At 41.3% G+C, this 15,469-nt stretch overlaps 1 protein-coding gene across 1 annotated transcript; it reads right to left on the reverse strand.

Moving 5' to 3' along the window:
* Positions 1-2,492: 2,492 nt before the first annotated feature.
* On the reverse strand, positions 2,493-3,531 carry LOC138903227 (uncharacterized). The gene is made up of 2 exons (XM_070191159.1): positions 3,463-3,531; positions 2,493-3,095 (listed from the first exon to the last, which is right to left on the reverse strand). Exons 1-2 carry the CDS (start codon positions 3,529-3,531, stop codon positions 2,493-2,495), a joined length of 672 nt encoding a protein of 223 aa, XP_070047260.1.
* Positions 3,532-15,469: the final 11,938 nt, after the last annotated feature.

Raw genomic sequence — 15,469 nt, forward strand, 5'->3', positions numbered from 1 at the left:
TGGCCAAAGCATGAACATCTGATGCAAGCGGTCTATCACCGACTGGAATGTATGCAAGGCTGCCCATACTCGTTGCCTTTTCACTCAAGGCGTCAGCCACCACATTGGCCTTCCTGTGGGTGATACAAGATGGTGATATTATAGTCTTTCAATAGCTACAACCACATCCTCTGCCTCAAAATGAGATCCTTTTGTTTGAACAAATATTGTAGACTCCGGTGATCCGTGAAAACCTGGCACGACATGCCATTAAGATAATGCCTCCAGATCTTCAGCGCATGAACAATGCCTACTAGCTCTAGATCGTGAACATGGTAATTCTTCTCATGGACCTTCAACTGCTATGATGCATATGCCATCGCCCTTCTATCCTGCATCAATACTGCTCTGAGCCCAACACGAGATGCATCACAATATACCGTATAACATCCTGAACCTGTGGGCAACACCAATACTGGCGTTGTAGTCAAAGCAGTCTTGAGCTTTTGGAAGATCTCCTCACACCCGTTTGACCATCTGGCTGGAGCACCTTTCTGGGTCAGTCTAGTCAATGGGCTTGCTACAGACGAAAACCCTTCCACAAACCATCGATAATAACCTGCCAAACCCAGGAAACTCCGCATCTCCGTAGCTGAAGTGGGTCTAGTCTAGTTCTGAATTGCCTCAATCTTCTTAGGATCCACTTGAATGCCCTCTACCTACTACATGCCCCAAGAAAGCGGCCGAGTCCAACCAAAACTCACACTTTGAAAACTTGGCATACAATTGGCTATCTCTCAGAGTCTGAAGTACAATCTGAAGATGTCGGTCGTGCTCCTCTCGACTGTGGGAGTAGATCAAGATATCATCAATAAACACAATCACGAAGGAATCCATATAGGGCTTGAACACCCGATTCATCAAATACATAAATGCTTCTGGGGCATTTGTTATCCCAAATGACATCACTAGAAACTCATAATGCCCATATCGAGTCTGAAAAGCTGTCTTAGGGACATCAGATGCCCTAATCCTCAACTCATGGTAGCTAGACGTCAAATCAATCTTTTGAAAACACCTTGGCAACCTGAAGCTGATCAAATAAGTCATCAATCCTCGACAATGGATACTTGTTCTTGATAGTGACTTTGTTCAACTATCGATAATTTATGCACATCCTCATCGACCCATCCTTCTTCTTCACGAACAACACAGGCGCACCCCAGGGAGACACTAGGTCTAATAAAGCCCTTATCAAGCAAATCTTGCAATTGCTCTTTTTTAATTCTTTCAACTCTTGTGGGTCCATACGATATGGCGAAATAGAAATTAGCTGAGTTCCCGGAGCCAAATCAATATAGGAAATAATATCTCTGTCGGGTGGCCTCCCTGGCAGATCTTTAGGAAACACCTCTGGAAACTCACGAACAAGTGGTACTAAATCCATGGAAGGAACATCCGCACTAGAATCACAGACATAAGCCATATAAGCTAGACACCCCTTCTCGATCATATGTCGAGCCTTCACATAAGAGATAACCCTGCTGTTAGAGTGGCTAGGAGTCCCCCTATACCCTAATCGAGGCAACCCCAACAAGGCTAAGGTCACGGTCTTGGCGTGACAATCCTATATAGCATGATAAGGTGATAGCCAATCCATACCCAAGATGACATCAAAATCTACCATGTTGAGAAGTAGGATATCTACGCTCATATCAAGACTCCCAATAGTAACCTCACACAAACGATAGACATGATCTACAATAATAGAATCTCTCACAGGTGTGGACACATACAAAGGAGCACTCAAAGAATCACGAGGCACAACCAGATATGAAGCAAAGTAGGTTGACATGTAGGAATAAGTAGAACCCGGATCAAATAGAACTTAAGCATCCTTATGGAAAATAGAAACTATACATGTGATAACAGCGTCAGATGACTCAACCTCATGCCTGGATGGGAAAGAATAACATCGGGGTTGGGCCTTACCACTCTGAACCACATCTTTGGGATGACCTCTAACTGGTTGGCCTCCACCTCTAACGTCCTGACCTCCACCTCTAATAGCCTTACCTCCACCTCTCGCTGCCTGAGCCCTATCTCTAGCTGGATGAGCAGGCGGTGGAGCAACCGGTGCCATAACCATGGCACAAGAGCCCTGCTGTTGTGAGCTGCCCAGTGCCCGAGAGAAAAATCTAGCAGGACCTCGGATCACCACAAGTATAACAGGACCTCGACTACTGTGACTGCTAACCCTGAAACTGACCCTGTCGACCTGAGTAGCCACCCTAAAAACTCTGGAGCGGAGGTGCAGTAATAGGAGTTGGTGGTGCACTATAGGCTAGTTGATCGAGATGAGACATATGAGGGCCGCGACCACCTGAAGCATTGTGAGATGCTTGGAGCGCTGAATAATACAGCACGGGAGGATGACCTCTACCAAAAGTACCCCTGCCTCCAAACAATGCGCCACTGAAACCACTGGAATGACAAGGCCTCTTATCAGACCCCTACCCCCTCTCTTGAGAAAGAACCACCTCGATCCTCCTAGAAACATTAGCAACCGCCTGAAAGGAAATCTCACTCCCGGTCTCCTTGGCCATCTGTAGCCTGATAGGGTGAGCGAGTCCATGAATAAACCTTCTCACCCTCTCTCTCTCTCTCTCTCTCTCTCTCTCTCTCTCTCTCTCTGTAGGAAGCAGAAGGAGAGCTTGACGGGTTAGATCCACAAAACGAGTCGCGTACTGAGTAACAGTCATACTTCCCTGCTGAAGACACTCGAAGTGCCTGCGGTAATTCTCTCTCAAAGTGATAGGGAGAAACTTCTCTAGAAATAGTTTTGATAACTGCTCCCAAGTAAATGTAGGTGAACCAGCTGGTCTGGTCAAGATGTAATCTCTCCACCACCTCTTGGCGGAACCCGTCATCTGAAATACAGAAAAACCGACCCCATAGGTCTCAACTATACCCATGTTCCGCAACACCACATGGCAGCGGTTGACAAAATCCTGTGGATCCTCAGAAGGTGCACCACTGAAGTGAACTGGTAAGAGCTTAGTAAACTTGTCCAATCCCAATAATGCCTCAAACGATATGGCAGGCCTATCATCGGCCTGTACTACAACAACTGGCTAAACTACCCCCAACTGGCGGGGCTGCTGGAGGCTGAAACTGGGAAGCCATCTACTCTAGAGTGTGAGTAGTGGGAGTCTGTGCTCCTCTCTCAGCCTGAGAGACGGCTAGTTCCAAATGAAATGCACCGGCCTAGGCCACACTCTCAATAAGGCCTACCAAATGGACTAGAGCGTCCTCACGCACTAGGGTGGCGATGAACCCCTCCGGGACCTGAGCTGGTCCAGCAGGTACAGTTTGAGCTGGAACCTCTTCATCAAAATCTACCTAAGGCTCCACTGCTGGTGCTGGTGCTCGAGCTCTAGGCTGAGCTCTGCCTTGACCTTGACCTCGGCCTCGTCCTCTGACCCTAGTAGGAGCGGCCATAGGGGGCTTCGGCTGCTGTCCAACTGAAGATGCTGCACTTGTTCTCGCCATCGGTGGGAGGACAAGAATAGAAGTGTTCAATCAGCAATGATAGAATAAAAATGCACGACAGAAAAGAATAGAAGTGAAATTTGTTCCTAAACTTCATAGCCTCTGGAAGATAAGTACATACGTCTCCGTACTGATCCTTCAGACTATACTAAGCTTGCTTGTGACTCGTGAGACCTAAGTAACCTAGTGCTCTGATACCAACTTGTCACGACCCGGAATTTCCACCTTCAATGCCGTGATGGTGCCTAACATTTCACTTGCTAGGCAAGCCAATGTTAGAGGATCTTTAAGCCAATTTTTAATCAATTCAAATAATTAAAACCAATTAAGCCAAAATGAAACAAAAATGGAGTACAAAATGACATAAAAACCAATAATATCTAAGTACAACACGGATCTGGAGTCACAAGTTCACGAACTTCTAGAATCTCTACAAAATAGGGTTTGAAATAAATATAACTATATCGAATAAAAAGAACAGTAAATAGGGGAAATGGAAGGGGACTTCAAGGTCTGCGGACGCCAGTAAATCTACCTCGAATCTCCAAATGCCAATCTGAGCTGATAATCCTCACGGACAGCTGGGACCAGTACCAAAATCTGCATAAGAAGTGCAGAGTGTTGTATGAGTACAACCGACCCAATGTACTCCATAAGTATCAAGCCTAGCCTCGACGAGGAAGTGACGAAGCTATGACAGGACACCCACGTAATTAACCTACACAGAATGAAATATACATACAAAATAATAGCAAATAAAGAATTAACAACTACACTTGGGAGGGGACATGCGAAAGGGGTACAAGATTTGGTGACTACAATAGGGAATAATAACAAGAATCAGTGAATAAACCTTTAATCAACAAAATGAACAAGAATAATGAATAAAACGGCACGGCATCACCCTTCGTGCTTTTACTCTCAGCCTTACTATGAAATAGTAATAACAGCACGAGGTCACCCTTTGTGCTTTTACTCTCAATCTCACCATAAAATGATAAATATGGCATGACATCACCCTTCATGCTTTTACTCTCAATTTCATCATGAATCAATAGATACGGCACGACATCGCCCTTTGTGCTTTAACTCTCAAATATGGCATGACATCACCCTTTGTGCTTTAACACTCTCCCTTACCATGTAACAGTGAACATATAACAATAGGTAGATGGAATAGGCAATATCAAGTCTTCTGTCAACAATAGTTCCACCATACCGATATCACTTCTGGAACAATGCTCAATTATCAAAGATAGTTCATAAGTACGGAAAGAACGTTCAATTTATCAACTAATTAGTCTAAGCATGGATATCAGGATCAAAGAAAGAGATAAATTACAAGAAACAAGTACCACCCGCATGCTTTAACCCAATAACAACGCATAAGTACTCGTCACCTCACATATACATTGTATCCAACATTTAAACAACTAACAAATAGGCAAACAAGTCCTAATACCTCAAGTCAAGGTTAACCACGACACTTACCTCACTCTTAAAGTCGAATTAATGCTCTATCGGAGCCTTTCCCCTATGATCCGTCTCAAAACCACTCGTATCTAACTATAATTGACTCAGAAATGTCAAATATTGCTAAAGGAATTAATTACAATGCATAAATATAGGGTTTCCACACTTTTTCCCAAAAATTCAAAAATTGACCCTGGGCCCGCTTGGTCAAAACTTGAGGTTCAGACCAAAATCTATTTTCTCATTCACCCCCGAGCCCGATTATGTAATTAGTTTCTGAAGCCGACCTCAATTTGAGGTCTAAATCCCTAATTTGCAAAAAATCCTCAATTCTTCCTAAATCCCTAGTTTTCTACCATGGAAGGACAAAGATTAGGGCTAGAAATTAATGGGTGATGTTAGAAATGGAAGAAAATGAGTTAAAGTGTACAAACCTATGAATTGATGTTGAGTTTTCTGTTAAAAATCGCCTCTAGGCTGAGCTCTAATGGAGAGTTTATGAAAAAAATGAAAGAATCCCGTTTTTGGTCTGTTTTAAGGTCTAGGCGCCAGGCCTTCTTCGCGTTCGCAAAGGGCCTTCCGCGTTCACGAAGTGCAGCAGCCTATATGGCTATCGCCTCCCACACTTTCGCGAAGGCGTCTCCCCCCCGGCCTTCACGTTTGCGAGCCAACTCTCACATTCGCGTAGAAGAAATAATGATCCCCCGTCCCAGGTCACAAGCCTACGCATTTGGGGGGAAGCCGGTCGCGTTTGCAAAGGGTAAGGGCCCCATTACTCTGCTTTTGCGACCCAACTACCGCATTCGCGATGTATAAAATCCCACATAGACCAGTTCACTATTCGCGTTCACGGGAGTGCCTTCGCGAACGCGAAGAAGGGAACACCAGAAACAAGCAGAAGTTACGAAAAAACATATATTTTTTCAAAAAACTAATGTCTGTAGGGTATCTAAAACTCACCCGAGCCCTCAGGGCTCCAAATCAATTATGCACACAAGTCCAAAAACCTCATACAAACTCGCTCGCGTGATCAAAACACCAATTTAACGCCTAGAACTACAAATCAGACACTAAATCAAATAAAAGTTTCAATAAAACTTTAGAACTTCGATTTTAACAATCGGACGCCCGAATCACGTCAAACCAACTCTGTTTCTTACCAAATTTTACAAACAAGTCATAAATATAGTAATGGACCTATACCGGATTCCGAAACTAGAATACGGACCCGGTATCAACAAAGTCAATCACTGGTCAATTCTTTAAAGTCATTAAGCCTTTAAACTTTCAATTTTCGACAAACAGCGATAGCTCGAGCTAGGGACCTCCGAAATTGATTCCGGGCATACGCCCGGGTCAATTCAAGATACGGACCCACGGGACCGTCAAAACATGGACCCGGATCCTTTTGCTCAAAATGTTGACCGAAGTCAACTCAAATGGATTTTAAGGCAAATTTCTTATTTTATCAATTTTTAACACTAAAGCCTTCCGAAAAAATATCCGGATTGTGCACGCAAATCGAGGAAGACTTAAGGAAGCTATTGGAGGCTTTGAAACACAGAATTAAGATTTAAAACTCTAGATGACGTATCGGGTCATCACATGTCGTTACGTTAAGAATAAAAAGTCTCATAGATATAAGAAAGATCAGAAAGAGCCTTATAGGTATAAAATGAAGAATAGAGGATCTTCTGATAAGATATTTGAGAGGAAAGATAAGAGAAGAAAGGCTTATAATCATAGATATATTTTTATAAAATCCAATATGCCTAATGCATGTTACAAATGTGGCAGAGTAGGCCATTATGCTAGTGATTGCAAAGTCAAGGATAAGATTAAGAACTTTGACCTAGATGATAATATCAAGGACTCTTTATATAAGATTCTTTTAATTTCTTCACGAAACAATTCATCAGAAAATAGTGATGAGAAGATTCATCAACGGATGAAGATCTTAGCGCTCAACATGAGGAGGAATACCTTCCTTCAGATGATGAATGTGAACCATGCAAACAGAATCAAGATCAGGGTTGTAATGGCAACACAGATGATGAGTTTTTTAATATTTATTCTCAATTCAAGGACTTAGAAGTTAATGTCCTGACTAAGGATAGTTTATTAGAACTTCTCAAGGTTATTAAGGACCCATAGTTAAGGTCCCAGATTATTGATAAGGTGGACAAAATTCAGGATAATATCCCTACAAGTCCAGAGATTGAATAAATTCCTTCTCAAAATGGACCATATACATTGTGTGATATTAAAAGGATTTTGAGAGAAAAAACCCAGGCCATTGATAGGCCAACTACTGTTCAAGATTTGAAAAATGAGATTCATAATCTCAAAGGAGAAATCTCAGACTTAAAGGCTTCTAATATAGCCTTAGATAAGAAAATTATCAGGTTATAAAATTCTCATGTCCCTACAAGTCAGGAATTCAGTACTAATATTACTGAAGATGATGGTACCTCAAAGAATGAGGTAAAAGATATTTTCTACGAGCACTTAATATGGTTGAAGTTTAGTTTTTACAAAAACTTTAGCTATTTACTACTCAAAAGTTTTTTAATAAATGTTACTCTTTTAATAGATTATAATTGCAAAAAAGAGTTTACTGTTTTATTAGATAGTGGTGATGATTTAAATTGTATTAAAGAAAGGGTAATAGCTTCTAGATATTTTCATAAGACTACTCATAGATTAAAAAATGACAGTGGCCACCAAATGGGTATTTCTTATAAACTACCTAAGGCCTATATTTGCGAGAACAAAGCTTGTATACCAAAAAGTTTTGTTTTAGTAAAAGACATTCATCAAGATGTAATGTTAGGAGTCCATTTTTTCCACCACCTAATTCCTTTTACTAATTGGGATACTCATAGTTTTAGAACTTCTAATGGAAAAAAGATTACTTTCAAGTTTATAACTCAACCAGTTCAAAGATTTTTGAATGAAATAATTTCTAATAATATTACTGCAAAAACTAGACAAATTGATTTTTAAAAAAAATAAAATTTGCAGTCTTAATATTGAACAGGTTTAAAAACTCCTAACTCATTGAAAAAAATAATTTATTAAAAAGTCAGTTTTCTTTAAAAATTTGTGAAGACCATCCAAACCAATTTTGGAATAGTAAAAAGCACATAGTATGTCTTCCATACGAAGAATACTTTTCCGAGGATAATATTCCTTCTAAGGCTAGACCTTGCCAAATGAATTCAGAATATTTGGAATTATGCAAAAAAAGAAATAGATTCTTTGCTGCAGAAAGTCTTTGTCACGACCCAAAACTCCCTCCGTAAAACGTCGTGACGGCATCTAGTCTCTACGACTAGGTAAGCCTATCAAATATGAAAATAACAAAAATGGAAGTAAAACCTAACAACTAACTACAACAAATAACTAAATAACTGGTAGCAATGTCGCTCGGCATGTACAATAACCAACACTCAAGTAATATACAGTATTTCCAAAACCCGGAACATCATAAGTAACAAGCTACAGGAGGAAACTAGTATCTCTATATACCAGAGTCTAATAAAAGAAGTACATAAGGTAATTGACATAGGGAAGAATAGAGGGGGGGGGGACTCTAAGGTCAGCGGACGCGGCAGATGTACCTTGAAGTCTCCATACAGCAGCAAGCACTCTCAGCTAATAGCGGGGCTGATAAGAAGTACCTAGATTTTCACACAAAAGATATGTGCAGAAGAGTAGCATGAGTACACCACAACGGTACCCAGTAAGTGCCAAGCCTAACCTCGATCGAGTAGTGATGAGGTCAGGTCAGGCCCACTGGTATATAATAAATAAAGCAGGAAAATATAACAGTATATTAAGAGACTTAAATTTAACAAAAGGAAAATATAACAAAAATAGTAGTACAACACACAGGGGGTAAACAGCAGGGGATCTCCTGAGGTACCGTCTCGCAGTCCCAAAGTAAATAAGCAAAGAGATCTCCCGAGGTACCGCCTCGTAGTCTCAAAAGTAAACGTGCAGGAAGAACTCTCGAGGCACCGCCTCGTAGTCTCAAAAGTAAATATGTAGGGAGAACTCCCGAGGTACCGCCTCGTAGTCTCAAAAGTAAACATACAGCTCAAACCTATAAATACAAAAGTTAACAACGAGAATTCTACAGTTAAGACTGATAAAGAAGTTAAAGCACGTAGACATGCGATATTAGACTAAACAGGATAACTACACATGTTGGTATAACTGAATTAAGAATGAAAACAGGTTACTACTTACTAAAAATCGGGTTTTTCAATAATAGCCTATGTACGCACCCATCACCTCACGTACACGGTGCTCATATATCACAACAGTACCAAATCCAAGGGGATTTCCCCCACACAAGGTTAGGCAAGTCACTTACCTCGAATCAAGTTCAATCAATCAGTAAGAATGCCCTTTCCTCGATTATCCGACTCCGAACGGCCCAAATCTAGCCAAAAATAATTACTTATCATAAATACACCTATAATAGACTAATCTAATTAATGAAATCAAGACTTTAACAAAAAATTTGAAATTCATCCTAAAAAGTCGACCCGGGCCCACGTCTCGGAATTGGGTAAAAGTCATAAAATACAAACACCCAATCAACCACGAGTTCACTCTTAATATAACCATAAATGAGTTAAAAATCATTACCCCAAAGTACTCTCTGAAAAATCCTTGAATTATCGCATCAATCCGAGCTCTCAAAGATCCAAAATGAAAATGAGATCAAACCCTCAAAATTCCCCTTTTTTGGCTAGCGATCTCGCACCTGTGGACCTCTAGTCGCACCTGCGACACCACATCTGCGAAAATTCCATCGCAGCTGCGGAAAAGACATAAGAGGGCTGGGTCTGCTTCTGCGATGATGTGGCCGCACTTGCACACCCGCTTCTGCGTTCCCTTCACCACTCCTGTGAGTCTGCTTCTGCAAGACTCTGACCGCTTCTGCGGTCCCGGCTGGGCAGGCCCATAATCATTTCTGCGGCTCGATGGACACTTATGCGGTGCCGCACCTGCGGCCCAAAATGAGCAGGTGCAATTACACTAGGTGCAACAACTTTAGCTAATCCAACACATTTCCAAATGATCCGTTAACCACCTGAAATCTACTCGAGGCCCCCGAGACCTCAACCAAACATACCAACAAGTCCTAAAACATCATACGAACTTAGGCGACCCCTCAAATCACATCGAAAAACAAGAAAAACATGAATCACACTCCAAATCAAACTTAATGAACTTGAGACTTCAACCTTCCACAACTGATGCCAAAACCTATCAAATCACGTCTGATTGAACTCAAATTTCGCACACAAGTCATAATTGACATCTCGGACCTACTCCAACTTCCGGAATCGGAATTCGAACCTGATATCAAAAAGTCCATTGCCGGTCAACTTCCAAAAATTTGACTTTTACCATTTCAAGCCTAAATCAGTTACAGACCTCCGATTCACATTCCGGACACGCTCCTAAGTCCAAAATCACCCAACGACGCTAATGAAACCAACGAAACTCCATTCTCGAGTCGTCTTCTCACAGTTCCAACTACGGTCAAAATCCTAAGACTTAAGCTTCCGTTTTAGGAACTAAGTGTCCCAAAACACTATGAAACCACGAACAAAACCTCCTGAGAAGTCCCATAAGCAGAAAAAGATACGGGGAAAGCAGTAAATAGGGGATCGGGGCTATTACTCTCAAAATGACCGATCGGGTCGTTACATCCTCCCCCTCTTAAAATAATCGTTCATCCTCGAACGAGCATATAGATATACCTGAAGTGGTGAAAAGATGAGGACAACGGCTGCACATATCATGCTCGGTCTCCCAAGTAGCCTTCTCGACCTGTTGACCCCTCCACTGAACCTTCACGGAAGCAATGTTCTTTGACCTCAACTTTTGAACCTGCCTGTCCAAAATAGCCACTGGATCCTCGACGTATGATAAATCCTTGTCCAACTAGACTGAGCTGAAATTCAACACATGAGACGGATTGCCGTGATACTTCCGAACCATAGAAACATGAAATATCGGATGGATTCCTGCTAGAATGGGAGGTAAGGCAAGCTCATAAGCAACCTCCCCAACACGTTGCAACACCTCAAATGGACCGATAAACCTTGGGCTCAGCTTGCCCTTCTTTCTGAACCTCATAACACCCTTCATGGGTGACCCTCGGAGCAGGACCCGCTCTCCAACTATGAATGCAACATCGTGAAGTTTCCGATATGCATAACTCTTCTGTCTGAACTGGTTATACGAAATCGATCCTGAATCACCTTAACCTTATCTAGAGCATCCTGGACCAAGTCTGTACCCAATAAGCTAGTCTCGTTCGGTTCAAACCAACCCACTAGGCACTGACATCAACTACCATACAAAGCCTCGTACGGTGCCATCTCAAAGCTCGACTGATAACTATTGTTATAGACAAACTCCGCAAGTGGAAAGAACTGATCCCAAGAACCTCAAAACTCCACCACATATGCACGAAGCATATCCTCTAATATCTGAATAGTGCGCTCGGACTGCCCGTCCGTCTAAGGGTGAAATGTTGTGCTTAGCTCCACTCGAGTACCCAACTCATGTTGTACGGCCCTCCAGAACCGTGATGTAAACTGTGTACCTCGGTCAGAGATGATGGATACCGGTACGCCATGAAGCCTGATGATCTCGCGGATATAAACTCGAGCCAGCTGCTCGAAAGAATAGGTAGTCATCACAGGAATGAAATGAGCTAACTTGGTCAGCCTATCTACAATCACCCAAACTGCATCAGATTTCCGCTCTGTCCGTGGAAGCCCAATAATGAAATCCATAGTGATCCGCTCCTATTTCCACTTCGGAATCTCTAACCCTTGAAGCAACCCACCTGGCCGATGATGCTCATACTTCACCTGCTGGAAATTTAGACACCGAGCTACATACTCCACTATGTCCTTCTTCATTCTCCTCCACTAGTAATGTTGCCTCAATTCGTGATACATCTTCAGGCACCCGGATGAATGGAATACCGCGAACTGTGAGCCTCCTGGAGAATCAACTCACGCAAACCATCTACATTGGGAACACATAGCCTGCCCTGCATCCTCAGTGCACCATCATCTCCAATAGTGACCTCCTTAGCATCACCGTGTTGAACCGTGTCCTTAAGGACAAGTAGATGGGGGTGATCATACTGACTCTCCCTGATACGATCATAAAGCGAGGACCGAGAGACTACACAAGCCAACACCTGACTCGGCTCAAAAATATCCAATCCAACAAACTGGCTGGCTAAGTTCTGAACATCCAACGCCAATGGCCTCTCTACTGCTGGTAGATATGCTAAGCTCCCCAAACTCTCCGCCCAACGACTCAAAGCATCGGCCACCACATTGGCTTTCCCGTGATAGTACACAATAGTGATATCATAATCCTTAAGCAGCTCCAACCACCTCCGCTGATGTAAGCTAAGATCCTTCTGTATGAATAGATGTTGCAAACTCCGGTGATCGATGTAGACCTCACAATGGACACCATACAAATAGTGCTGCCAAATCTTCAAGGTATGAACAATAGCTACTAACTCAAAGTCGTGGACATTATAGTTCTTTTCATGTACCTTCAGCTATCTAGACGCGTAAACAATCACCCTACCGTCCTGCATCAACACCACGCCGAGACCAATCTTCGATCTATCACAATAAACCATTTAAGATCTTGAACATGTAGGCACTACCAATACTGGGTCTGTAGTCAAAGTTGTCTTGAGACTCTAAAAGCTCTCCTCACACTCCTCTTTCCACCTGAATGGAGCACCCTTCTGGGTCAGCTTGGTCGTAGGTGCTGCAATAGATGAGAAATACTCTATAAATCGACGGTAATACCCCCGGCAAACCAAGAAAACTCCGGATCACCATAGCTGAGGATGGTCTGGGACAACTCTGCACTGCTTCAACCTTCTTTGAATCCACCTGGATCCCATCACTCGCAACTATTACATATCATAAATACAACTATAATAGACTAATCTAATTAATGAAATCAAGACTTTAACAAAATTTTCAAAATTCATCCTAAAACGTCGACCCAGGGCCACGTCTCGAAATTGGATAAAAGTCACAAAATACGAACAACCAATCAACCACGAGTTCACTCGTACCAAAATTATCCAAATCCGATATCAAAATCTGAATCAAAACTCAAAAATTTAGGTGAAGAACTTCTCCCATTTTCCAAAAGTTTTCAACCAAATTTCTTAATTAAATGATGAAATGAACTATAGATTTGTGTAATATAACCATAAACGAGTTAAGAATCATTACCCCAAAGTTATCTCTGAAAAATCCTTGAATTATTGCCTTAAAACGAGCTCTCAAAGATCCAAAATGAAAATGATATCAAACCCTCAAAATTTCCGCTTTTCTGCCCAGCGATCTCGCACCTGCGGACCTCTAGTTGCACTTGCGATGCCGCACCTGCAGAAATTCCATCGCAGGTGCAGAGGAGACTTAAGAGGGCTGTGTCCGCTTCTGCGATGAGGTGGCCGCACCTGCGCGCCCGCTTTTGTTTTCCTTTCACCGCTCCTGTGAGTCCGCTTCTATGAGACTCTAACCGCTTCTGCGATCCCGGCTGGGCAGGCCCATAATCGCTTTTGCGGTGCCGCACCTGCGTCCCAAAATGTGTAGGTGCGATTACACAAGGTGCAGCAACTTCAGCCAATCCAACACATTTCCAAATGATCTGTTAACCACCTAAAATCAACATGAGGCCCCCAGGACCTCAACCAAACATACTAACAAGTCCTAAAATATCATACAATCTTAGTCGAGCCCTCATATCACATCGAATAACAACAAAAACATGAATCACACTCCAAATCAAACTTAATGAACTTGAGCCTTCAAACTTCAACAACTGATGTCAAAACCTATCAAATCACGTCTGATTGACCTCATATTTCGCACACAAGTCATAATCGACATCTCGGACCTACTCCAACTTTCGGAATCAGAATCCGACCCCGATATCAAAAAGTTCAGTACCGGTCAAACTTCCCAAAAATTCGACTTTCGCCATTACAAGCTAAATCAGCTATAAACTTCCAATTCATATTCTGGATACGCTCCTAATTCCAACATCATCCAACGGATCTAAGGGAACTGACGAAACTCCATTCCGGAGTCGTCTTCTCACAGTTCCAATTACGGTCAAAATCCTAAGACTTAAACTTCTATTTTAGGGACTAAGTGTCCCAAAATACTCTGAAACCACGAACAAAACCTCCCGACAAGTCCCATAAGCAAAAACTGATACGAGGACAGCAGTAAACAGGGGATCGGGGCTATTACTCTCAAAACAATCGGTCAAGTCGTTACAGTCTTATAACGCTTTCAAAGTCTAAATGGTCTTGTACTGCTTTTATGTTAATAAGAATGCTGAACAAGAATGAGGAGTTTCAAGGTTAGATATTAATTATAAACCCCTTAATAAGGCTTTAAAATGGATTAGATATCAAATCCCTAATAAAAAGGATTTATTGGATAGACTGCATGACGCCATAATATTTTTAAAATTTGATTTGAAATCTGGTTATTGGAAAATTCAAATATCTGAGTTAGATAGATATAAAACGGCTTTTAATGTCCCAATGGGTCTATATGAATGGAATGTCATGCCTTTTTATTTAAAAAGTGCCCCTTCTGAATTTCAGAAAATAATGAATGATATCTTGATGCCTTATACAAATTTTATAATTGTTAATATTGATTATATTTTAGTATTTTCAAAAAATATTGATAATCATTTTAAAATTTTGGATCTTTTTAGGAAAATTATAATTCAAAATGGTTTAGTCATTTCTAAACCAAAGATGGCCCTTTTCAGACTAATATTAGATTTTTAGGTCATAATATTGAAAAGGGAAAAATTATTCCTATCCAGCGAAGTATTGAATTTGCTTCTAAATTCCCTGATATAATTACTGATAAAACTCAGCTTCAAAGATTTTTGGAAAGATTAAATTATATTTCTCCTTTTATAAAAGATCTTGCTAAGGATACTTCAATTTTATATGAAAGATTGAAGAAAACTCCAAAGCCTTGGAAGAATAATCATACATAATATGTTAAAAGAATTAAACAAAAGATTAATAACCTTCCATGTTTAACTCTTGCTAATCCACGTTGGGCAAAGGTTGTTGAAACTAATGCCTCAAATATTGGATATGGTGGAATATTAAAACAATGTTCCCAACTGATAAACAAGAATATCTTGTTCAATTCTATTCGGAAAAATGGAATAATTCCCAAAAGAATTATGCTACTGTGGCTAAGGAAATCCTTGCCATAGTAAAATTTGTACTAAAATTTCAGACCGATTTATACAATCAAAAGTTTTTAATAAAAACAGATTGCCAAGCAGCAAAGTTTATCTCTAATAAAGATTGTAAACGTGATGTTTCTAAACAGATGTT

The sequence above is a fragment of the Nicotiana tomentosiformis genome, chromosome 12, assembly GCF_000390325.3.
Source record: "Nicotiana tomentosiformis chromosome 12, ASM39032v3, whole genome shotgun sequence".
NCBI classification, from domain to species: domain Eukaryota; kingdom Viridiplantae; phylum Streptophyta; class Magnoliopsida; order Solanales; family Solanaceae; genus Nicotiana; species Nicotiana tomentosiformis.